At 31.5% G+C, this 26,442-nt stretch overlaps 2 protein-coding genes across 2 annotated transcripts; both read right to left on the bottom strand.

Moving 5' to 3' along the window:
• Positions 1 to 1,076: 1,076 nt before the first annotated feature.
• On the bottom strand, positions 1,077 to 14,204 carry LOC107456179 (uncharacterized). The gene is made up of 4 exons (XM_043049362.2): positions 13,941 to 14,204; positions 8,374 to 8,554; positions 4,460 to 4,605; positions 1,077 to 1,945 (listed from the first exon to the last, which is right to left on the bottom strand). The coding sequence occupies exons 1-4, from the start codon at positions 14,098 to 14,100 to the stop codon at positions 1,626 to 1,628; spliced, it is 807 nt and encodes a 268-aa protein (XP_042905296.1). The 5' UTR covers positions 14,101 to 14,204; the 3' UTR covers positions 1,077 to 1,625.
• A 4,904-nt stretch (positions 14,205 to 19,108) lies between these two features.
• LOC107456180 (uncharacterized) lies at positions 19,109 to 24,047 on the bottom strand. The gene is made up of 4 exons (XM_016073967.3): positions 23,832 to 24,047; positions 21,552 to 21,732; positions 21,333 to 21,478; positions 19,109 to 19,718 (listed from the first exon to the last, which is right to left on the bottom strand). The coding sequence occupies exons 1-4, from the start codon at positions 23,890 to 23,892 to the stop codon at positions 19,342 to 19,344; spliced, it is 765 nt and encodes a 254-aa protein (XP_015929453.2). The 5' UTR covers positions 23,893 to 24,047; the 3' UTR covers positions 19,109 to 19,341.
• Between the last annotated feature and the right edge of the window lie 2,395 nt (positions 24,048 to 26,442).

Raw genomic sequence — 26,442 nt, 5'->3', positions numbered from 1 at the left:
TAGTCGCTGTTAAACTTGTTGAGCAGATGTTAAAATAAGGCTAATTATTTATGGATGTATGTTTTCAGTTGATTGTTTCTTTCGCTGAAAATAAACAACAGCGTGAAAACATTTAATGAGATGTGCTTACTCGTTTAATAACACCTGCATTTGAAAAGAAGAAAAAAGCTTGTTGAATGACTGAGCTTATGCCTTCGCGTTAATAATTTCGTTTATAATTGAAAAAGAAAAACATCGAAATGTAATTTTAGCAACGGAATTAAAAGAAATTGCTTATCGTTAAGGGTTTTACACTGCTGTAAAATTTATCTAAAAAATAGAAAAATATCCGAGTTTTAAATATAATCTCCATCATTTCAATTTCGGTAAATCTCAAGTTTATATTTTTTTCCACTTTTTAACATTTTATATTCTAATACTAAATATTGTGAAATTATTGTGGAGATATTAAAAATAAGTCTTTCTTATTTTTTTATTAGAAATATATAAAAATGTCACTAAAATTTAAGAACGATAATGCAGAATGACCCAAAACATTTTAGAACAGCCCTCTAAGGGCATCCCATGAGTTAACCCAAACAGCTAATTACGAAAAACTGGCTTGATTTACATTATTATTTACAGGGAGCAATATTAACGAGAAAAATTTCATCTTATATAAAACTTATTTAATCATTATTGAATTCTTTTTGAGAATAGTAATGTAAAGCCTCTAAGCACATTTCCATATTTCTCACGTACTATTTCAATAAATATAAACCAGTTCTTTTACTAATCGACAGATAACCATTTATTTATCAATTTTTTTACGAACGAAATTTTATTAATCGATACGTGTCACACGACACAAATCGAATTTAATTTCGAAATCGGTAGTAACAAACACTAAATTTATTTCTCGTCAATAACCGTAGAATTTTAAAGATTCACTCAAATTTTAACAGATGAAGAAATTTCTTTGTTTATTCATGAACACATAATTATTAGAAATGAACGTTGTAAAATACTCTACTTAAATAGCCGTAAAATTTTTAAGGCTCACTCATATTTCACACCAATTATTTTTACAAATGGAAAAAGTTCTTTGCTTATTCATGAACACATAATTATTAGTAATGAATGAAGACAGTTATTTCACTAAAATGGTCATGTAATTAAGGTATTTTTATGCTTTTCTTCCACCTCGAGAACACAAATATTGCTACTTATACTTTTAATAAATAGAATTGGCATCTTAATGTTCTGCGATTTTCCAACTCTTCACGCTTTTTCCTCTGTTACCATGGTTGTAGAAAATCTTGTTTTTTTTCCCCATGCTGTAGAGTTGCTGTAAAAAGTGGGGATGTGCTCTCGTGTGGGGAAAAGTAAGATTTGAGGATAGTATGATCACGGAAAGGTGGAGATTGAGGAAACCTTGAGGCAACTATTCTATTTACAAAGATTTTAGTAGTTTCATCTACTGAGATTAGAAAAAGTGACAAACTTGACAAAACAAATAAATGCTGCATATCAAAATAAAATTGAAACAAGATCATTTTCAGGAAAATCACATTTTTCTTTTCAAAAATGTCTCTTTAGCTGTAATCGTGTTTCACTTTCCAGTACAATGACAACTTGAAACATGATTACTTTTGGTTAGCAGCGATAACTGGTAAGTAGAAGTATTCCAGTCCCTTTTCCGGCCCGACGCCTTTATTACACCAATGTAGCAGCCACACATCTAAAAGAGATCCGTAAACACGAGCTGCTTCCTCTCCACACAGGACATTTTGAAGTCTACCTATAAGACATGTCCTGTAGTGGTCAATCACTTGGCACCTGTCTGCTGGGGATACTCGCATGCGAAGAACTTCTTTCCAAGTGAATGACCAACTGAAGCCGTGAATTGAACAATTAGCGATGAAACTTTCGGCCATCGTCAAACATTTCGTATTCAGAAGAAGATCTAGAAATGGAAGCAGAATGTAACAGAAGTACTACAAAGTTTATTTAGTAAAAACATTTTAATTTCAACTGAAAAGATTATCCTCTCATAATCAAAGAATATACATGGAGGAAGAAGGCTAATTTCCATTGACATACTGTAAATCAGTTTCCCAAAATTTGGCGCGATCCCGGTGTATAAGGGAAAAAATTACATTTAGGGGCACAACAACCGAAATTCTTGAAACGGGCTTGCACCCTCCTCTCCTCCCTACCACTACTGTGATTGGGGAAAGGTTGGGGAGAAGAAGAAAAGTTTTCTATTTTTATCTATTATCGTTTTGCATTTTTATTGTTTTGCATTCAGAAGAGTGCCGCTGGCCACCAAATTCCCCAGGTATGAACATTATTGAACATAATTGGGATGCCTTGATGTTCAGAAGATACCCCCCCCCTCTCTTACTCCCACTGGTTTATGGACAGCCCTGCAGGATTCATGGTGTCAATTATCTCCAGCACTACTTCACACATTGATCGAATCCATGCCACGTCGTGTTGCGGCACTTCTGCGTGCTCGCGGGGGTCCTACACGATATTAGGCAGGTATACCAGTTTTTTGAGCTCTTCAGTGTGTATATTTTTTATTGAAAAAAATTCAATTAATTAAACATAATAAACCTTTATATAGTTATTTGTAATAATTACGCAAAAAATGAATAACTATAAGTTTTAGCTTTTTCAGCAAATTGTAGAATATTTTTATAGTGTATTTCGGTAAAGAAGAAAAATCTCTTAGACTTAAATACTAAGATATTCAAGTCATAAAACTTTTTTTTAAAAATTACTTGAATCGAATTTCTCACCTTTTTTTGATTTTCTACTGTAATTAAAATTTCCTCCAAATGAAGGAAAATCCAGTTATATTTTTACTTAAACATTGGCTTTGTAAAAGAATATTGAAACGAAAATCTCTCTGTATCATAAAATCGTTAAGGCCACCGTTGTCACCACTGTTTTATGTGTTCAACTTGACGTTACGATTTGTTTTGCTGCACAAAAACTTTAACTGTTAAAAACTGTTGAAAACGCAAAATTACTGAGGTGTGTAAGGAATGCAACTATAGAATTGAAATTTGGCAGGATGAATGAATCATTTTTGTTCATAAATTCCACAAAAGCTTTTGTATAAATTCTAATTTGTTCGAAAATTATTGCAATTTTAAGTACTTTTTTTCGAGAATTTTTTCCCCTCTTTGCTTTAAGTAAAATTTTATTTTGCTGTTTAAGAACTATACAGACTTAAAAAAAGTTGAAATTGCACAAGTGAGTAAAAAAAAAAGTGGAAAAGGAATTTAATTAAATAAAAAAAATCATGATTAAATTATTAATTCGAGAATTATTAACTATCAAATTTGCGATTAAATTTTTTAAAAAAACCTGCCTGCCGATCTACTGCAAGCTAATGTGGCAACTCTCTTAGAATTTGGTGAGCTTATAAGACCATTTTCAAATATAAGCTAGAGTAATTATTTATTTATTTTAATCTTATTTAATTTGAAAGTTTTAGAGCTCGAAAGTACTTTTTGTAACTTTTTTCTTGAAACAATATTTTTGCATACCTTATTGTGAAAATTTTTATCTCTCTCTCGGTCTTCATTTTATAAGCTCGCGTTCTACTTGATATCAAAAGTAGCAAAACAATGAATGAATAAATAAACAATAAGATTAGATGTACCCAGATATAAGTTTTCAAACATGCATTAAAGAGAAATAAAAACTATTAAAATGCGAACTATTATATGATATAAGGCTTAATGTCATATGTTAATATTTGCAAGCAAAATTTCTTCTTATTTATTGCACCTTCTTGTGTCGCGCATTTTGAAGTATTATTTTGTGTATTTTTTAAGTGCAGTTGAATAATTTTCAAATCCAGCATCCTTTCATTTCGTTACTATTAACAGATTAATAAAATGTACTTACATAGAATTATGATAATTATATATTTTATAGACAAAATAATCATCTTTTTTATCATTGACTTATAAGAAAAAAACAATCACGAGGAATGAGAGCGTTGTTAAGTGGAATCTCTCAGTAATCAGAAAAACCATTATTTCTTAAGCAATAAAATTACATCAGACTTTGTCAAATATATTCGAAGTTGGTTAAGAGATTAAGGGTAAAATTAAAAATAGCTTGTAGATTTTTTTTTAAAATGCAGCGAAATTTATTTTCACAGCCACAAATAAACAAAAAAAATAGAAGAAATAGAAAAAATCTTATAGTCTTCTAAGATTTACTGATATTTTAAACTTTTATTTCTTAAAAGCATAAACCTTAAAATATCAATATTTATCTAAAATAAACATTTATAAAATCATATACTATAATACTTTTTTTCTCAGAGTCGAATCAAAATATCATGTATTTTTGAGGAACAAATTTTTATTCCGAACCCGGTCTTAACTTTGACAAAAATTTAATTAAGGTGTAATGTTTTAAGGATTACTGTTTCAGAAAGCTGAATACCCACCTCTTACATTGTTTGTAGTACTCTCACAAAGGTACGAGTAAACATTCTGAAATAAATTCATCATTCTCATATACCGATTCATCTGCCAGTAAGTAGAACATTCTGGTAAAAGTGTCTTGAAACAATTCTGAAGTTCGGCTGCATGCCTGTTAAAAATATAATACAGCTTCTTATACGCAGTTTTAAACATTCGAAAAAAAATAACATTATTATATCTAAATTTAAGAAGCAGAAAATCCTATGCGACATTGTCCCGCTGATCCAAATTATTACTATACATATACATATATACATATACATATACATATATATATATATATATATANCATAGCAACAGACGGCTACAGATTTTGTGGCGGGGGGAGTTCTTACCGTAGACAAACTATATAAACCTAACAGCACAATCTTCTTATTCTCACCTTCATTTAGGATTCCGCGGAGAATAGTCTTGTAAATATTCCAAAAATTAAACATAGTCTTATATATATATATATATATATATTTATTTATTTTTTAACTTCCAATGCCCACATGTGTTAGCATTTTGTCAATTCAGGTATTCACATAGCAGATTCGTTGGGCACTCTTTCGGGGGCACCATACTAGGTGGACCAATGTTCCTCCCACAATAAGGACAGATAGTATAGGGAATGAAAGAACATCCATGCCTTGATCGGTATTTGAACTCAGAACCTTTCTGATGCATAACCAGTTCTCCGACCCCTCCACAGTCCGGTCGGATAGTTGAAAAATGTACAGGGAGTACGATGAGTTGGTGAGCAGAGGACGGATCACAGTCCATTTTTGTATTTTAGATAATGACTTGTATATTTATAATTGGAGTCGTGGTGGCTCAGGGGATAGAACCTTCGCTTTCTAGAGAGATGAACGGGTTCAAATCCCAACGATGGCTGGTCGATACGAATTCTGCATTCTGCTTGCACCGACCACAGTGCAGACTCAAAATATTCTCCGTAGTAGACGGATTATGGCTTAGTCCCCTCACCGTCAGACGAACTGTGAGAGGTTTTCGTGGTTTTCCTCCTCATGTGAAATAAATGCGGGTTAGTTCCATGAAAAAATCCTCCACGAAGGCAAATTTCTCCTAATACTTGATCTAGGAGTTCCTTTGTCTTCTGCATTGGGTTCAAAATTATAAGGATATGGAGTTGAACATTAGTAGTCGTAAACACAAAAATTGGTTTGTCTGTTCAACGATGGTTATAAAATAAAAATAAAGTATATTTATAATTAAGTTTTTTTATCACTAACACTTTTATCAGAATCTTAGACTGCAAAAAGTGTGGATTGTATCACGATTGTATTGCGTGAATTTATGTTTGTTTATTTTAAATATTTTCATGTTTTGCATTTATGCAAAAAAGTAAAATTTTCTAATCAACTCCAAATCTTTTTTTATTTTTTATTTTTTTATTTCAGTTTCTAAATACGTAAAAAGTATCGCTTTCATATATTCATTTACTACTCTCCATTTCTAGTCTTTTATACAATAAATTCTACTATAAACAGAGAAACGAAAAAATCTACATTAATAACGCTTTTCCCTATTTATTCTTACATTTGTTACAAAGGATTAATGGTGCATTTCATCCCTGTTAATACGTATTAAATTCAACAATGAAATAAGTATAAGAGCAAGAAAAATGATGCGAAATTAAAATATTTAAAATAAATCGTAAGTTATTTTTCAAAATGCATTTTTGTCTTAATTAACAAACGATATCCTTAACAAACTAGCATCTAAGCATTTCACAACACTAAAATAAAACAATTACTCAAACGATTTTGAAGAACTTTATAAATTCAATTGGGTACTTGCGCTTCAGGAAGAAGAAGAAGATCATAGATAACCACACAGTTGACTAATGACATCATCACCAACTGATAGTTAAAAGCAAAATGGCCTGTTAAAGTTGAACAAGTTCTTCCATATAAGTAAGAATAATAATTAACGTGAAGTTAATTAAATACGGCGCCATAACCCATATCGAATTTGTTGAAATATAATTCTTTCTCGTCTACGCATTTTCGTTAACTGAGATTTATTATTTGCTTTTGTATTTTATTGTAACCCATATATATTTTTGTTTTGTGCACGTGGGAACTTCGATGTATTTAAATATTTTAAAAAAACTTCGTTTTTTATATGCTCTAGCATTAGCGTGGAAACTATAGGTTGTTTATATTTTGCATGGTTTCGTGCCAGTCTATACAGTAAGAAATCTATATAGTGAAAGAATTGAAATCTTTGAGAAAGAATGTAGAATATGTCAGAATATAGAAGAATCAGAATATAGAATATGTCATATAAGAATATAGAAGAGAATTAATACTTGAAGAGCTTGGCTTACTTGAAATAGAATGGAAAGAACAGTTGCTAACGTAAACAAATGCAACGTTTCAACAACCAATCAGGATCGAGCTACGTCACTTGCAGGTATCCTATTCATCAATCTAACTGATAGTTAAGCTTCTTGCCGAAGCGTGACGCCAAAACCGCTTGGGCCAGATTGTTGCCATTATTACACGTATTAATAAAAAAATATTTAAAAAAAAAACTTCGTTTTTCATATGCTCTAGCATTAGCGTGGAAACTATATGTTTCTCTATTCGTTAAATTAAGGAAAGTGAAATAAGGCAGTTAATTACAGTTAATATGACAAAGCCAAATTCATCAATCATGGTTAAATCAAGCAATTAATTTGTTATAAATCGACACCATTTTTAAACTTAAGTCATTTCCTTATTCCTTTATGTTTTCGATTTTATGTTTTTTAAATGATTCAGTGACTAAAACTTGGGGGGGGGAAATTATAACTCTTCACGTTACAGATATATTTGTCTAAAACATATTAGGTCATCCATCCTTTGTTTTTTACTCCTTTCTTAATTTAAGATGCTTTACTATACCATATGGTAATATTTTGTACATTATATGATCTCTAACATCGTATAGCAAGAAAATGCCTTTTAGATTAAAATATGTATTTCTTGTATATCTTTGGCTCAAAATAACGATTCTGCAATTATATTGATTATATATCCTTTACCCAAAATTTCTTTACTTTGATAACCTAATGTACTTAACAGCACACAATAACAACATAAGGCAAAAGAAAGGACCACTGATGGATTGTGGCACCATTACAAACTTAGCCTTCATTTTGATAATCTAAGCGACTTATGGACATTTTTAGCTTCAAAAGCCATCTTTCTTCTCGAAGTTTCGAGGCTCAACATGCATTCGGAAGCGAGATATCATGCATTCAAGTCCTAGAAGCTTAGCGACTTTTCTCCAACACCAACAAAATTTGTATGTAATAAATCATTGTGATTTTGATACAGAAATCAAGCGCTTTTTGCTTTAATATAATCACGTAGCTTCATTAAAGGAACGAAAAGAAAAAAAAATCGTTAACATTTGTTATAGAGTGATAATCAGCTAATAAGCACGGATATTAGATAGTAGATTCGTGACCGTTACTTTTTCATGCAGTTAGCCTAGCAACAGAATAATTCCCTTAAAGTAGTCCCGCAGTGGACTGATCGTAAGGGACACGGTTCCCAGTACAACACTGAAGTCAAGCATCACTGGCTGCGATCAGTAAGTGAGCGGATGACTACTTTGATCAGCCTGTGTAGGAACCGAGGGTACGCGGTATCGGTCCTTGTCAAACTGTTCAACCGTAAAGTGCTCGACTTCACGTGTAGGTCATCAGGCTACCAAAACAGGGGAGCCATCCCCTCCGCAGAGGATCAAAATTACGAAGGCATGTCTTCGGATCACCCTCAATGTTTCCCAGATCGTCGCTAATAGCCCATTGTGCAGCTCTTGTATGACGTAAATAAAGTACCTGCCTAACTTTAATTAAAAAGAAAATAAAGAATGTTACCTGCAAATCGTTTGTATGTCAGTATCTTCCAAGAGAACTCTTCCATTGCCATAACGGATAGCTTTCTGTTGACCTTCTACAATCGTTTCCACCAGAGGTAGGTCTCTCTCTAGATAAATGTTGAAACATATGTGCAACTCTCTAGATTCGGGATGGCAGGCTTCAACCAAGAATAAACATCCTGGAAAGAAAAAAAATTCTATCATATCACGTATAAACAGAAAACCTTACGTAATCAGTGTTCCAAATAAGCTCACAGGACAAAAAATATGGCCCTTTGCAAAATCCTGAAAAGTCCTTAGAATCATGTTAATGTATGGTTTCAAGTTATGTGTTGTTTTATAGAGGTCCTCTTTATAGATGTGAAATATAATAGAGCTCGCACATAACGATAATTTTTTCCTCATAATGAAACCACGTAATTGTAGGGAGAATCGAGAGAGAGAGAGAGAGAGATAGTATTTTCAACCTTTCGTTTCCTTTTGTTATTTCAATGGAAGAAAGCGATACTGGAATTTTAAAGCTAAAAATCTTAAAATATTGTAGTTTATTGTGCGTGCCGCATTTGATTGTCCAAAAAAAATTTTAAAAGTGGGTTTTATACAATTCATAAGTTAACTAATCAATTTTCGGCATTACTATTGTTTTATTAATTATATGAATGAACTTTATATTAATTTTTATATTAATTTCAAACATTACATAAATCTCAATTACTGAATTTTATTCATTCCAGAATCCAAATTTATACTTTTAAATATATCTTACACGTAAATATAAGCAAATAAGAACACAACTAAACCATAAAGGGATAATTATATTGAATCATTCATTATTAGTACTTTACTGAATTATCCATTATTAGTACATAATTATTTTCAATTTTAGAGCTGGAATGTAGTTGGTGAAGTTTTGGCGCTATCGTTGTTCCGTTAATTCTTCGCTTATTTGCGTTTTATATTTTTACCCTCTCTAATGTAAGAAAAAATTCTTCTACAACGCGTCCAAGGATTATTGGGACAAACTTTAAAAAGAGGTAAGAGACATCACAAAGATTCTTATTTGCATAGCAACCTATGGTCGAAAACGTCTTCGTTTGCCGCTAGGTGGTGTTGCTCCCAAGATGATTTAGGCATGGCGAATCGGTTTCCTGGCCACCACGCTCTCCTTATTTAAGCAGCATGGTAATCTTTCTTTGGGGTGTACTGAAAAATGCGGTGTACGCAGCACCTGTAGATTTCGTAATGGATCTGGTTGCAAGAATCGTCTGTGCTGCGCTGCGGATATGCAGCGAAATCCAGGTGTATTTAACCAGGTACACCATTCCATGGCCAGACGATGAAAGACATTAATCGCTAGCAATGGTAAAAACTTCGGACATACTTTGTGACAGTTTTACATATCATCTACCAAAGCACATGCAATAAATTTTTCAATCTTGTGTTCATTTGTTTCTTGTACCTTTCATTCTAATTTCCTATGACGTTAACTATCATAGGTTGCTATGGAATTCTTAATCCCTGTTTTCCCTTAAGTTCTAAGTTTGTTCTAATTATCGTGAGACACCTTGTATGTACTTCAGTAGCTTGATTTAGGTTTAGCTTTGTTTGTAACACACATTCATTAGCTCATACAAAAGAGGGGCTATGAAAGATTAATACAAAATGATTTGATAAATTGATCAAAGATTTTTGACACTAAATTATTAGTTTTTTAATAATAGCAGGCTTTATTTAATTGAAATCATCAGATCTTTTCTTACTTGCATTAACACATGAAAAAAAATCAGGAATACTACCAGAAATATTAAAGTTGTTTAACCTTAACATAGCAGGTGTAAAGTTGAAATAGAATCAGAAAGTTAAATAGAAGGAAGCGGATATTTTTAAGGTGATGCAGCAGTTTTTTCTCAATTTTTATTTTTACTTTCCGACTGCTTGACTTGACTAAAATCCTTTCTTTTCTTTGTAAAATTCCAAATGCAGATGTTTTTCAATTGTTTTTTAAAATTCCAAATGCAGGAAAACCACAGTGCTGACGTAAAATATCCTCAGTGGTAGATGGATCATGGGTTGGAGTCCCCTTGCTGTCAAGCTTACCGTGGGAAGTTTTCGTGGTTTTTCTCTCCATGTAAAACAAATGTGGGTTAGTTCCATCAAAAAGTCCTCCACAAAGACAAATTTCTCCCAATACTTGGCCCAGGAGTTTCCTTATTTTCTGAATTGGATTCAAATTTACAAGGCTACGGAGTCAAACATTAGTCGTCGCAAACCCAAAATTCGTTCGGCTGTTCAACGACGTTTATAAAATATAAAAGAATAAAATACATGCAAAGATATCCATGATTTTACAACATGCAGTACAATTGTAAAATCTATGTTAAATTGAAATTAAACACGTTTTATGTGTTTCAATATGGAAAAATCCATTAAAAAAAATTATTATGCATTAATATGCAGGGCTATTACAAAATAACTTCATATGTTTTTGAATCAAATTGTTATAAGTTTTATCAAAAGAATTTTCGTAGTTTCTAAAGTCCTTCAAAAATTATAACTTTCTTAATTTTGTAAAAATGTAAACAGTTTTGTACCGTTTATACACATTAAAAAATTGGAATTATATAATAATTTTTAATCTAGCAAAGTCTTGTCGAAAAATGATCGAATATTTTACTGTCCAGCTATTTTTAAAGCTCTTGAAGCTCTCAGCTTTCCTCCTTTGTCTTTTTATAATAAGTACAAAATGTTACTATGTAATATTATGTACTTTATAAGTGCAAAATACGAATCTAAAACAAGAGAACTTGTCTCAACTGTCACACGACGCCAAAATCATTGATTCGTGACAGTGACAGTCGAGATTCTAATGTTTCGGAAGAAGGAAAAATAGAGCTTCGTGCTTGCTCTACTTGTATTACAGCTCAATGCTTTTCTTGTTATGGTTTGGGTCCACTCATTTAAGTGAACACTAACATGAACTCAAATGTTTTACTTTCTGGATAATCATGTGTTTTATACTGTTGATGCTCATATTTTTCAACATGGCTGCAGCTAAATTCGTGAGTGTGTGATAGGTTTTATGAACACTCACACACCCTATTGCAACTCAATTAGTCTATAAATCATCAAACTTGAACCCTAAACCAAATCTGTGGAACATATTAAAACAGCGGAGAAAACGCCAAAACAATCATCTCCAAAATCGGTGGATTTGCACGATCAAAAATATTCAGTGCTGTTTTAAACTAAATGTGAGGAGTCGATAATATTTTGGGAGGCTTTAATTTTTTACGAAAATCAGGTGGATATGAAATCCAAATGTAGGGCTATTCAGCTTTAAATGATGTTTTTCATTATTTTATTTTATAACCATCGTTGAACAGCCGACCCGATTTTGAGTTTACGATTAATGAACTCCGTAGCCTTCTAATTTTGAACCCAATCCAAAAGACAAGGAAACTTCTGTATAGAGAGAAATTTGCCTAGTCTAAATATTGAAAGAAATTTGTCTCGATTAAGTATCGAGAAAAACTTGCCTTCGTGGAGGACTTTTTGAGGTAACTAAATCGAATTTGCGCTGCATGGGGAGGAGAACCACGAAAACCTTCACTTCCACGAAAACCGTCTGACGGCAAATGAACTCTAACTCATGATCCCTCTCCCACTGAGGAAATTTAATGTCAGCATTTGGTTGGTACGAGTCGGGTGTATTATTTGTATCGATCAGCCATCGCTGGAATTCGAACCCAGGACACCTCGTGGGAAAGCGAGTGCTCTGTCCCTTGAGCGACCACGGCTCTGCTTTTCATCATTTCTCTAAAAGGTAAATAATTTTTTGATGCCTGTGTAACATTAGGGAGGTTTTCGTGGTTGTCCTTCTTATGTAACATAGCAAAAAATGTGTAATTTTCTGAAAAAAACTGCTTTTTTTTAAAAAAATGACAATCGCAGGAGTATAAAATAATAAATATAATTTTATTGAGCTAAAACTTTCCAAACATTAATTTTACATTGAATGGAACCTTTGTAGGGAGCGCCGTAAAAGATTCGATGAAAACATTTTCTCTCATGTTAATCGAAATCACCCTTGTTTAGGGCTCTTGTCAAAAATTTGAAGAAAAAAAATGAATTCATCATGTATTGGGCTATTCATAATAAGCATCAAATTAAAATCATTGTTGCAACTTTATTTGTCGAATGAAATTGAAAGGCAGTCGAGGGAATTTCTATTCTTTTAAAAAAAGGAAAAGGCACTTAGAAGCATTTAGAAGAGGTAAACGAAAACAAATTTTGTATATCTAAGATAGCAAATTCAACTTTTTTTTCGTTACCCATCTATGATATATTTGTGATAAAATTAATCAGTGTGAATGCACATAGTATCTCCTAACCAATAATGGAATATAGGACAGCAAAGACCACTTAAATATTTATTTTTAAAATACTTGTCACAAAAGACGACGAAAAATTGCACATGAAGGGTCACAAACTAATGTTTTAGAAAACTAAAACACTATTAAAATTGTAAGAATAACTTCTAAAAAAAACCGGACTTTCACCATTTGAAATATTTCTGATTTCTGAAAAAAACAAAGAGATGATGAAAGGCTATTATTAGAAAAATACTTCAAGTTTATAAGGCAATCAAACTGGTTTTAATGTTTTCGTCTTACCTTCCTCAATAGTGATTCCAAAGATTTCGATAACGTTTTCATTCCTGTCTAACTTAAATATCGACTTATAACTTTTATAAGTTTAATTTTTTTTTATTTTTGACGAAGATTCTCACAATACATAATAATGGTTCTTTAAATTTAATAACATTATTCACGCCGAGAACTTAATTTATTACAAAGTGCATCTTATTTTCTGATGCAAAACACTCTCAACGTAAGCGAGATTAAGAATATAAGAGCCAGTTTGATTTTTTGATTTTTCGATTAGACTTTAAAGATTTTTCTAATAGTCGCTTATTGCATTCCTCGAGTTTTCACCGGCAATCAAGCAAATTTTTGTACTTTTAATGTCGGCTTCCTCGTTGATGATTGTTTTTCCCTAATACTTGCCGTAAATATGTATTATCTAACCCTGTTGCGTACATTTATTTACTTCAATTTCGGCAAGTATTTTAAAAATAAGGGATTTTAAGAAACTGGGTACATTATAACAAATCCTCTAGTATTTCTGACGTTAGTATTTTTTCTAAAAATTAGTTCAGTCAGTTTTAGATCACTATTAATCATTTCTAACCTAAGCATTTTATCGAAAACTTAGTTAAGTTTTAAATCATTAGTATTTATTTCTAACTTTAGTATTTTATTAAAAGCTTTGTTTATTTAGCTTTAGATCATTAGTAATTTTTTTTAAGATTGACATTTTTCATGGAAAACATATTTCAGTCAATTTTAGATCATTATTAATTATTTCTAACATTAGCATTCCATTGAGAACTTAGTTCAGTCAGTTTTAGATCGTAAGTAAATATCTCTAACATTAGCATTCCATTGAGAACATTTCATCTAGCATTTAATAAGGATATTAAAAAGAAACGTTAGTCATTCTCACCTCTTGAAAACAGCAGAAAATGTATAGCACTCCATAACAGTGTGAGTTTGTCTCCGAACATGGTGAAAGTGGCATGTTTGTGGTAGTTTATTTCAGATCGTTGTAGAAATTTTATAAGTGACATAAGGCCTGATTTTTCAGAAACATCGTGACAGGTCATAAAAAAATAATATCTATCTTGAGTGATTTAATTTTCTTAATGTAAGATTTCTTGAGACGAAAACACACCATCCTACGCAAACTATGTGTTGAAATGTGCCTTCCCCCTTCCGCTTCCTCTTGTGGAATTAGATAAAAAGAGAGCTTGTTTATACTTTTCATCATAATTATAATTATGACCATATCATTGAAAAAAATATTTTTTCTTTTGCAGATACGAAATTAAGGATATTTTTTACTTTTTTATTTAACACTAGATTGCCCAAGGAAGTCATTTTGACTGCTTTTTAATTTCAATTAGAAAAACAATGATGTATATAATGACACAATTTCTTAGAATTTTGTGAATTTCATAATTATTTTTATTGTTGATATTTACTAACAACTTGTTATATAACTGAAAATATTAAAAATTAATTTTAAGCAAATTTAATTATACATTAGTTATTCTTTCACAATGCAGTCATTTTGACTGCTTTTGGCCAATATAGGTATTTCAGTCTTTCTAGTGTTAAATTTTCTCGTTTAACTTTACATATACTTGACTTTTGTGTGTGTTTTTTTTCAAGTAATATAGTGATATTTAATATTTTTAGTAGTATTTACGCTACATTACACCACTTCCAGAATTTTATCTGTGATAGAATTCGATGAACGAATACCACTAGTTAATAATTTTTTTTTCGCTCATTATATTTTTATATCTATTTCCTTTTTCTTTCTTTGACCGGGCGAACAGTATTTACTTCTCCGAATTTTTTACCGCCATTTTAAGAGCAAATGATCTGTTCAATGTAGTTAAAACATCGATGATGGCGTGTTCATATCATGCCTGGAGTCACCAAGGTAGGGATATCATTTTCGACTACGTCAGCGTTCATCTATCAAAAGATTCCTCAAGATGGAATCAAGTTAACATGTTTTATATACCAGTGAATTGGTATTTAATTTTTGTAGTGGCAGTTATATTTTTAACGAAACATCCTTTCTTCATGCAACATTTCAAAAATCTATTTTTTTTTTTTTTATCTATCTGAATTTCTTAAATTTTCTGAACTTTTTCCGAAATAATAGTATCTTAAAATGATTCTCTAAAATGAGAATTTTTAGAGATATAGAATTCCTAATCGCGCAGCATTCGCGAATCTTAAGACAACACAATTTTCAGGAAATCTTGTTTTTAGAATCATGCCCCATTAAGATCGTAGAATCAATTAATCTAATTTTTATTTTGTGTTCATCGGTATGGATAAATTATGACATTTATTATTGATATCATTCATCGATATAGATAAATTAAGATAAATATTCTAACTGCAAAGTAGAGTACAGCTTTTTTTTAAAATATATGCTTCAATCTTTGTATTTTTATTAGATGCAAGAGATTATATTTTTCCGTTTTGCGCGAAAGAGATTAAAAGAGTTCCATGGAAAAGACATTTAAATACCCGGCATGAAAGAATACAAAACAACAAACGTGCAGTGCAAACCATACAATTCTTAGCTCTCACCCAATGGGAGTGCATATTCTCCTAAACTGTTCTTTGGTTAAGCACCCTTTTCAATTTTACACTTTGCCCGGTATTCCCTATACTGGTGATTTTTAAAGTTAAAGACCACCACCCTTAATGACTTGTATTCCAAATAATGAGAATTTGAAAGATAAAGGGCCATTTCCTGTATTCTCCACTCTGACAATTTTCTAATTTATATTGAGTAAAACTCGTAGCCCTGCAGAAGAAAGAAAACCCATCCCAATTATTAATGAAAACTGAATATATGTAATTATATTAACTTTAAAATAATACAAGTTCATGCAAACTCAAAGCGTCGAAATGATTTTAAGTTCTTTTTTTAATTATTGAAATAGTAATATTTTATTTTCAATCTCCAAATTCTAAAATTGAAAAATTCTGAATTTGAAGATTAATAAATTCTAAAATTGAAGAATTGCATGCATCCCTTATCATTCTCCACCAGTAAAGTGTATGGGCCAATCCACTTTTATAGGAGGGTAGCTTGGAATTAAGGAACTAGTGCTGCACGCTTGTTGGTTACGCACCCGGAAACCTGTTTGATTGATTCTATTTTATCATTAAAGTCTCAGTAACACTTATAAAACTAAAAAGGATGACCAGCAGCTGATATGATTTTCTAGAAAATTTGATTAAAAATTGAAGAAACGTAAATGCTTCTTAGAACACTTTTCCACACATATCGCTATAACTTTTCTGTTAGTTCGAGATTTATTCATGTATTTCAGTCATTTATTCTTACAAATAGATTTAATCATTATTTTAATTTATGAAATTTCATTTCTTGAAATAAATGAATGATCGTGAAATTTTTATCGCAAATCACTTTTTACCTAAAGTACCCTGGTATTAAAAATTATGAGAATTTTTTAATTTGATCGATTATCTCTAAAACTAACTAGCAGATTTTAATTAAACTTGCTCAGGACTCAGGTTGATATAACACAAATAAAATTACTATTTAATAGTCGTAAGACACTCGTAAAACTATGTGTAACACATTGAAGTCAGAAAGATGTAGACTTTATTTTCGTCGCTCTAGAGTTTCACAACGGGCTATTTTATTTTATAAACGTCGTTGAACAGCCGACTCAATTTTGTGTTTACGACTATCAATGTTCAACTCCGCAACCTTGCAATTTTGAATCCAATCCAGAAGAAAAAGAAACTCCTGGATCAAGTATTGGGAGAAATTTACCTTCGTGGAGGACTTTTTGATGAAACTAACTCGAATTCACGCTACATGGTGAGGAAAACCATGAAAACGTCACACGGTTAGCCTGACAGCAAGGGGAGTCTAACACTGATGATATTTTAAGTCAGCACTATGATCGGTGCAATCCGGGTGCGGGATTCGTATCGATCAACCATCGTTGGGATTCGAACCGGGTTCGCATTATTGAAAGGCGAACGCTCCATCCCCTGAGCCACCATGGTTCCACAATGGGTTATTGGTGACCATCTGGGAAACATTTCTGAGGATGATCCGAAAGCATGCCATCATAATTTTGATCCTCTGCATAGGGGATGGCTCCGCCGCTTTGATAGCCCGACGACCAGCACTCGAAGTCGAGTACTTTACTGTAGAATAGTTTAACGAAGACCAATACTGCACACCCTCTGTCGTTAAGTAGGCTGATCAAGGAGGTCACGCTTACCGCTTACTGACCGCTATTAGTGATGCTTGACTTTGGTGTTCTACTGGTAACCGAGTCTTTATGATCAGTCCACCGCGGGACCAGAAAGTATGAAACAGTGGTCATAGAATCGATACAAAAAAATGAATTGGTTACCTTTATGTCACCTCCTTGAAAATATACAGTACTAACAACGTGGTTTCAAACTGGAATACGGTAGTTTAGAATTTCTTTTGACGAGTGTTCCCACACGTACAGCAATTCTGTTTTCTGGCCCAAGATGTTTTTCAAAGAAAGATTGTAAGTGGCATTAGCCATTTCCTGAGCGTATCAGACATGCGTCACAGGATTGAGGATTAAAAAACATGGCTGGATAACCACTCGATAAATATTTTCACTCTTCAAGGAATCATAGACCATATGAGTTTTTTCTGTGCCCTCATGTTGACATCCATTAAGGGGGAACAATGTTCAACGCACCACAGAAAAATTAACATAGGGCTTCGAGGATTTATCCATATACTTCAAACCAGTCAAAGTGCCTCTCTGAAACATATGGGGAGGTTTGTGATCATTGAACTAATTCGCGTATATTTATGAGCAGATGGTAAATTTCTAGTTCCATTGCTTCATACGTAGAGAACCAGTGATCCACTATCTGCCCACCAATATCTGAAAAATCAACTATTATGACATTGGTGGTTAGGTGGTTGGAGCAGCTTTCTTTTTGAGTGACTGCATTCTCACCATGTCTTTAAGAAAGGTACTTTGCCTGCTTTAAGGTACAGTGATAAAGTTTTGGGCACCTATGCTAGATTCCCACCTTTGCAGTTGACGCTGATTTTTCTTTCTTGGGCAACATATAAACTCACGAGGAGTTCGATGATTTTCTGGAAAGCGAAAGTATTCGACGGATGGAGTGGCCATATTGGTCCCCGAATTTCGACTCTATAAATCTTGAAGAGGAATAGGAACCCCTCTCAGAAATTATTTTGGATCAGAAAACAGTGGTAACATTGCCACAATAAATTCTAAACTACCTGCCGTCAAGAAATTACGTGCTAAAACATGCATTCCTATATAAAGCACCAATTAATACCTTTTTTTATTTGTTTAAAAGAATAGTGTTTCATAATTTTCCGCGCCAATGAGTACAAAAAAAAATCATACGTGTGCATCATAACTGTTAATTAGTTATTAATTACCTTATGTGCATATCAAATTTCATTAAATTAATCAAATAGTTCTGAAGATAATTAGCCAAATCTAATTATTTTATTTTAAACAGTGGTGTATGTCAACAAACTTTAATAAACATTTCAGCAAAAAAATTTTATTATAATTATGTTTCTTCGAACATTTTTGTTCTTTTATGTATGGGTAGCCATTTACGTAATTACAGTACGTAATTTACGTAATTACATGACGTAATTTACGTAATTACATGACGTTTACAGACTTGTAACATTGCTGTAGTTGAATTTCACTTATTACTTAAAAGATAAAAGTAATTTATCTATTTAGAAAATATTTAAAAGCGTTTTATTTAAATCTACTAGTTCATTGAATATTATTAAATTAAAATATTATTTTAACAAATATTAAAGCTGCAAATTTTAACAACATCAACTGCAGTGTCAACATTTTCAATTGACTGTAAATATTATCTTAAATTCTATAATCAATGATTAAGTTAAAATATCATCAAAATATCAAAATCCTTAAAAAAAATCTATTATTAAACTTAGAATCATCAAAATAATTTTATTTTTTTAACTCACTTAAAAAAGCAATATATGGTTAAAATAATACAGCAATAACATACACGATTCGTATATAATGACAAACATAATATTTAATTTATTGATTTATTCTTAGATATTCTAATACATTAGCAAAATTAAAGTTCAAAGTAGGAAAGACATGATAAGTTGAAAAAATACATCTCTATCAAAATTGTAGCAAATGTAGAAAAACGTTCATGTGGTAGTTAAAATTTTCAAAATTACCATAATTATTCTGATGTTCTATTATCCTTGTTATTCTGTGAAGTAAAATTGTTTAGAAAAATTAATTATTGTAAAAAAATGCATGCGTTAAATAGTAAAAGGAAAACATGGAGACCACGACTAACACTTGTAGACCCTCTGATCTAAACCCTGAACTTGTGTAGTGCAAATTGCCCACTTCGACATCATCACACCAATGTAAATACCACGTTTGTAATAAAGATCCATAAATATGGCCTGCTTCTTCTCCGCAAGGGACATTGTTAAGTCCATTAATGAGACATGTCCTGTATTGGTCAATAGCCGGACATTTTTCGGCTGGAGAAACTTGCATTCGAAGAACTTCTTTCCAAGTATAAGACCAACTAAAGCCGTGGTTCGAACAATTAGCGATGTGACTTTCAGCTATCATCAAGCATTTCATACTCAAAAGAAGATCTAAAACATGAAAATAAATTTTAAAAAAGTATTAAAATTTATTCCTATATGAGAATCATATTGAATAGTATCCATCTGCAATATAGAACAGCATGCAGAATGCATTTCACTTTGCTGCGAGGAAAGTACAGTACTGCGTGAAAAATAAATAAGTAAAATAAAAGAAAAACTTATTTTTTCTTTAAAAAAAGGAAACAATATTAACTTTTGGTCTAATAATCAGATTTTCACGTATTTACATACAATCGTAATCGTTCAACGGGTAGACCTTGAATATGCAAATAATTTCTGAAGAAGATGCACTACAATACAATAATGGAAGAAACACTTTCAGTTTTTGACATTTTTTAAATTTTCTCAAGAAATATTTAAGACATCATTTTACAATTTTAGAGATGTTTATGCGATTTTTCACCTGGTTCTTCCACTAAGTTTTTCTATTAATGTAGCTAAAATAATTTAAATTTTTTTATTTAATATTATATGTTGCAATCTTCGGTGGCTTTACGTAAGCAAAGCTCGTTGTTTGTATTTCATACCATTGGAAAAAAGATAAAATGTATTTAGCATCACTTGGCATGATGCTATTGATCGAGGCATGATAGTTAAAAGTTACCACTACTAAACGATTTTCTCAGGTACATATCCTTTTCAAAGTGCCGTAAAATGCTTAATTCCCAAGTATCGGTATTAAAACTGCTTCATATTGATGCAGTTTTAATAATCACCAAATATATCAATGTAATATTGTATACCTATATTAGTATATTTGGTACTTATTACATAACCATTCAATATTTGAGTTTATACATATGTCAGTGGCAGCGAACTAAAGCCCAATTTCTTTTTTTTAAAAAAAGAGAAATATTAGAGCTTCATAACGATTTTGGAGCATAACCATTTCTCTATCTGACCTTTAATTTTCTGTCAAAATATTTATAAGTAGTGATGGAAAAAAGTTCTTTTAATTCTAATTCATTAAAATATTTATACATAATCTTAGATACTACTGGAAAAAATATATTCTGAAACTACGGAAAACCCGTTGTAGAATTCTTATGAATCTAAAAATTCGGATTCTGTCTCGTACCGACCTTATTTAATGTTGACGTAAAATACTCTCAGTGGTAGATGAATAATGGGTTAGAATCCCCTTGCTGTCGGACTAACAATGGAAGGTTTTTGTGTTTTTCCTCTCGATATAACACAAATGCGGGTTGGTTCCATCAAAAAAGTCTTCCACGAAGGCTAGTTTGCTTCAGTGCTTGATCCAGAAGTTCCCTTTTTCTGCCGGGATGGGTTCGAAGTTACAAGACTACGGAATTGAACATCGACTACCCTCTACTCAAAACTGGATCGGCGTTTCAGCACCAGTTGTGAAAAGAAATAAATTTTACGTGTTGTGACCAGGAAACGACTGAAATTTGCATTATCATCCTGCACGGTGCTCTAGTGAAAATTCAAAACTTCAAACTTAGTCGATAAGTGTTCGGAATTTTGAATGCAGGATTCAACCGTCTCAAAAAAGCCGTTCGTAAAAACATATTTTAGAAAATAATTTTACATTAATCACAAAGTAAATTAACACATAAATATTTTAAAAATACAATTCACCTCTTGCATTATTTGTTGTTTTCTCGCACAGATACGAGTGGAGCTTTTGAAACAAGCTCATCATTTTCAAAAAGTCATACAACTGCCAGTATGAGTAACACTCTAGCATAGGTGTCTTATAACAGTCGTACAGCTCAGTTGCGTGACTATCAAAGATAAGAAAAGTCTTATTATTTTCTTATGTATTTTCTCCGTGAAAAAAATATATATAAATCTTACTCGCAAATAACTTGCACATCTAAGTCATCTAAAAGAATTCTTCCTCCGCCAAATCGTCCAATCTTCTTTTGACCTTTTATAATGGTTTCTACAAAGGGCAGATCCCTTTCTATGTAGATGTTCAAACATATGTGCAACTCTTTGGATGTTTTGTGGCAGCCTTCAACCATAAACCAATCCCCTAAAGGAAGAAATGAATAATCTATGAAAAAAAGAGTGTCCGAAAATTAACGCTGAAAGTAATTTTAATAAAAAATACCGGCTTTTAATGAAACATTGGGATATTTTTGAAATGATTCATGATCATTAAGAATGCAGAGGTATGGAGTTTATGGCCTTATGATGTATACGGCCTTCTTGATATAGCTGGCGCATACGAACTCTCTATCCGCAACAATTTCTATAACTATTTTGCATTGATGTGGTTCAATTTCATTGATACAGACATCAGTTTATTTTTTCAAGACTTGGATGGTGGTTTCCTGTAACACATTTTGAGCCACCCATACATAGGACACATATAGACGCACGTAACACCACTTCCCGGCATAGGCGTTTGTGTTTAACACATTTATCCTTGTGCTTACCTGCTTACACTTAGACTTTTTTTTTAAAAATAAAAATAATAAAAAGGAGAAAGCAAAACGATATTACAAAATGGGAAATTATGACTTAAAACTAAAGATACTTTTAAAGTGTTTTGACTTTGTAATGATTTCGTTCTTGCAAATTTGATTTTTAAAAAAAGACTGATTTTATGAACCAGTGATTTTATTACTGAATTTATAGTATCAATATATTATGGTAGACCAAAATATCTTGTATTTTAAATTATTTTTAAGTCAGATTTTTTGAAAATCTGAGTTTAATTTTGAATTAATGCACAACCAATTTTGAATTGAGTTTTTGAATCGAACTTTTAAAATGCTTGTGTTAAGAAATACAGTCACCGATATTTTCTTGATGATACAGCACAGAGGCATCACATTATTTCACAGTGTTTTCATAAGTAAATAAAAGGTATTCTGACGCAAACCCTCTGGGACAATTTCGAGGTTTTCTCTTCCTTTGACGCAAGTACCAGTACTCTACGGTTAGAAATGTCCAGCCAGCACATAAAGGAGTTTGTCCCAATGCATAATCCAGGAGCCTCTTTGTGTTGAGTTCAAAATTACAAGACTATGGAATTAAACGTCGGCAGCCACAATTCCCTTATGGTTCGGATGTTTAATACCTTTTATATAATAAAATGATGCATGTAGTATATGGTGCACGCATACATAATACCTTTTAAACATGTGAGAAATCTAAATACATTTAACAATAAGCTGCATATTAACTTTCATAAGCTTCATAATAAGCTTCAATAACATTGAATGTTTTGTTTCCTAGAACAAAAAGCAGACGTGATATGCCGAACACAAGATGAAATAATAAAAAATAAACATTAAGAACAAAAAAAACTGATAATATACACTCAAATCTACAAAATCAAACTGTGCTAGAAGCTAGCAAGAAATGGAGGTGTGAGTATCACGAGGAAACAGAAAAAAAAATGCATATTTTAATCATTATTTTCTGGTTGTCTAACCACTGATAAGCAAAAACTAATTTAAATATATCGTTAAAATATCGTTAAAATACACGATAAAATAAACAATCATTAAAATCTGTTAGTTGTATTCTGACGTAAAAATGCATTAGTTAAGAATAAGTATTGGAATTTTTTTTTTTGCTAAGAATACTACTGTCTTTCAAAGCTTAATAAAATAGCTAGCAATTTTTTATCTGAAAGAATTGCTAAAAAAAATTATTAAAAATACTACGTCCATATATCAAGGCTTCCATAGTCCAGCAAGCTAACACATACTGGAAAAAGTCTTCTGCTGCCATATTTAATCATTGATAAGTACTTTAGAATATCCGCAACTAATCAAATAAATATTAAAAGTAGAAGGAAAATATAAATGAGCGGTTAAATTCAAGGAATTAATCTTAAAAAACTTCCTATGAAATTTTTTTTAAAAAGTTTTAGTATCCTTGAAAGAAGTTAGTCACAAATTTTAAATTTTTTCGGTAACATTAGATTTCTCAATAAATGTTTTTTTCTTTTTTTTTTTATGCAGTGTATAAATAATTTTTCTAAATGAGCAATGATTTTTTTCATTAAAATAAATTTCGAATAAATTTATCTCTAAGTTTCATCCTACATTAAGAAGTTTTCTTTCGTATAGATTAAAAAAACTTAATTTACTAAAACTTAGTACTTAATATTCTTACCTCCTGAAACCACAAGAAAATAAATAACAGACCATAACAGTGACTGCCGACACCCAATCATAACGAAAATAACATTTCTGGAAAAATTATATCAATTTCGAGTAAATTGCATAACCATACGAAACGGACACAATATTTTCTGCAAATTAAAAAAGATAACAACTCATAAAAACAACAAATAATTTAGGTCTTTTTTTTAATTTAACTTTCTAGCGTAAAGATGAAACGAAAAATGTGTTACCTCGTCTTCCTCATCCGTTTCCGCTATATTTGAAATCAGAAATAAAAAAGAATGTTGGTTCATACTTTTCATAATATTTTAAAAGCTTAGTGGAACTTCTTGTCAGGTGCAATTTTAATTAAATAGGAAAAGCGCAAGTAAGATTTAAAAGGGGTTTTCTTATGCTTTATGTAAAAAAAATAATAAATAACAAAAATGCCAAACATTAACCTTAAACGCTATTTTCTAGTTACCGTTGTGAACGTGTTAAACTTATTCGCTACAGTTGCTTCATTTACAACTAATCAGAACACCCCACGCTACGTGCGAAAGTGGCATTAGCATGCGAATATGTCTAAAATAATAAAATGAAAAGTTTATTTTTCCGTGGAGCTCTTTTATGACTTTAGAACTGTTTGTATAAGAGTTCTAAAATATGGACAGAGAGTGAAAGGAGCTATTTTACCCCCCTCCCCCTTCCAGATTTAAAAAAGTCGTTCTAAACTGTAAATGAGAAGCTCGGGAGAGACATTTAAAAAGGAAATTTTCTTATTGGTTCAGAATTAACCATTATAATAAATTAAACTGCAGACCATACTAATTTATAAAATTATTTAAAATATAGTATTAGTGATGTTCGCTAGCTTATAGACTTTTTTAAAATTAAAATATGGAGTTTACTGCACGTTCTTTAAAATTTAATTAATTTTAATTCCCTATGTCAAATGAGCTCAATGATCAAGATGACACGTTAGGGCTACGTCACCAAATAACATTTTTAACCATGTGTTTATTTTGTTTACATTTATGCTTTTAAAGTAAGTCTCCCTAAAACTAAATAATTTAAAATCACCGGTAATTGAAATACAAAATAAGTTATGCAGTAAAAATCAAAATTAATATAAAATAGACACTTATTCGTTTTAGCGAACCATAAAGCGAGTTCGATTATTGATGCCAAAGGCACTTAATTAATTTTAGAAATAAGTACAAATTAAAATTTTAAAAAAAATTGTAGTAAGAAGTTAAATTAATGAAGAAAAGATATATGTTTATATAAATCGTAAAAAATCATCATACTATTATCGACGCCAATGATGCATAATTAATTTTAGTAGCAGGTAACTGTTAAAATGTTTTATTGATTGGAGTTCCTTCATAGATAGGTACCAAAATATACTAATCTAGGTACCAAGTTACAAACTATAGGCACTCTGGAAATACATTCAACCATACTTCCAACCGAAAAAGATAAGGATAAGTATCGGAGAAAATTGATGATTATGATAATTTCTGACTATAACAGGAAATGTTACTGAATACAGTCAATCCTCATGTTGACTGAATCAGTTTCTAAAAACAGGGTTTGTTTAAGCTTATAAAGTAAAGTCACAAAAGAGGGCAAAAATTATTTGTGAATGGACGCAAAATTGGCATTATGTCAATATTATTAATTATGACATGACGCTTATGACTTTAGGTTTTGTGCATGATTTCGTAGTGTCGTTTAAAGATTTACAAAATTATTCTTTTTTTTTTTCTTCACCATTTTGTACGATATACTTTAAAAAGTGAAGAAAAATGTTGCCATGCAATGGGTACCAGCGCACTGTGAACTTTAAGGTAACGAAACTGCAGATTTCTTGGCCAAAAAAGCCGCCAAGATTCTACAAATATCTCTTAAGTCAGTTCCTTTCCACACCGCTAAAAGGCTAATAAAAATCTCTCTTCGAACAACATTTGAGGCAAAACACCAAGAAGCAAATAAAAATAAGGACTGGTTGGAAGGAATTAAAGATATTCCGTCATGGCAAAGGGAAAAATCTGTGGCCCTTTTTCGCCTTGCCACTGACCATGACTGTTTATCAAAACACCTGTATAGAATCAAAATCTTTTCAAGCCCCCTTTGTCCATTATGTAACCTACAACAAGAAATGTACGCTAACCATCTGAGACGTTGCCCTGCACTTCCTCCAGAGCCCTTGTGGGAATGTTATTGGCGAGCGAGATGCATTATTACAGACCTATAGATTCTTTCCTTTTGTAGCTCCTGCTCCCGTTTTTTGTTTTTTCTTTATATTGTTTTCAGCTACAAATTTGTCTTTCATGTCTGCCATTGGAAATAAAAATAAAATTTTTTTTAAAAAGTTTCAGTTTTCTGAAAATGAAAGACATTAGGGATCTAATTTTATGACATTTTAAAAGTATCTCCAACACTGCATAAATTTGGAGTATTTTTTAATTTTTTTTATTTATTATTAAATCAATTGACAGTTGAAAAAGTTTGAAAACCATACTATTATTTTAATTTTTTGAAATAATCAAGTACAAAATTTGAATGAAAATTAAACACCTCTTGATTAATTAAGTACTTCAACACTTGAAAAATGA

Source organism: Parasteatoda tepidariorum, chromosome 2 (genome assembly GCF_043381705.1).
Source record: "Parasteatoda tepidariorum isolate YZ-2023 chromosome 2, CAS_Ptep_4.0, whole genome shotgun sequence".
NCBI lineage: Eukaryota > Metazoa > Arthropoda > Arachnida > Araneae > Theridiidae > Parasteatoda > Parasteatoda tepidariorum.
The sequence above is the reverse complement of the archived record's forward strand: the minus strand, read 5'-3'. Positions and strand labels throughout refer to the sequence as shown.

Bases quoted from the DNA above. Each gene is read 5' to 3' on its own strand.
- LOC107456180 (XM_016073967.3), bottom strand. From the start codon at position 23,892: ATGATTGGGTGTCGGCAGTCACTGTTATGGTCTGTTATTTATTTTCTT. The intron at 21,479-21,551 runs GTAAGATTTATA...TATCTTTGATAG, and splicing joins GATGTGCAAGTTATTTGCGA to TCACGCAACTGAGCTGTACG. The intron at 19,719-21,332 runs GTGAATTGTATT...TTCATGTTTTAG, and splicing joins AACAACAAATAATGCAAGAG to ATCTTCTTTTGAGTATGAAA.
- LOC107456179 (XM_043049362.2), bottom strand. From the start codon at position 14,100: ATGACCTGTCACGATGTTTCTGAAAAATCAGGCCTTATGTCACTTATA. The intron at 8,555-13,940 runs GTGAGAATGACT...TTTTCTTTCCAG, and splicing joins TTTTCTGCTGTTTTCAAGAG to GATGTTTATTCTTGGTTGAA. The intron at 1,946-4,459 runs GTGGGTATTCAG...TTCCATTTCTAG, and splicing joins TACTACAAACAATGTAAGAG to ATCTTCTTCTGAATACGAAA.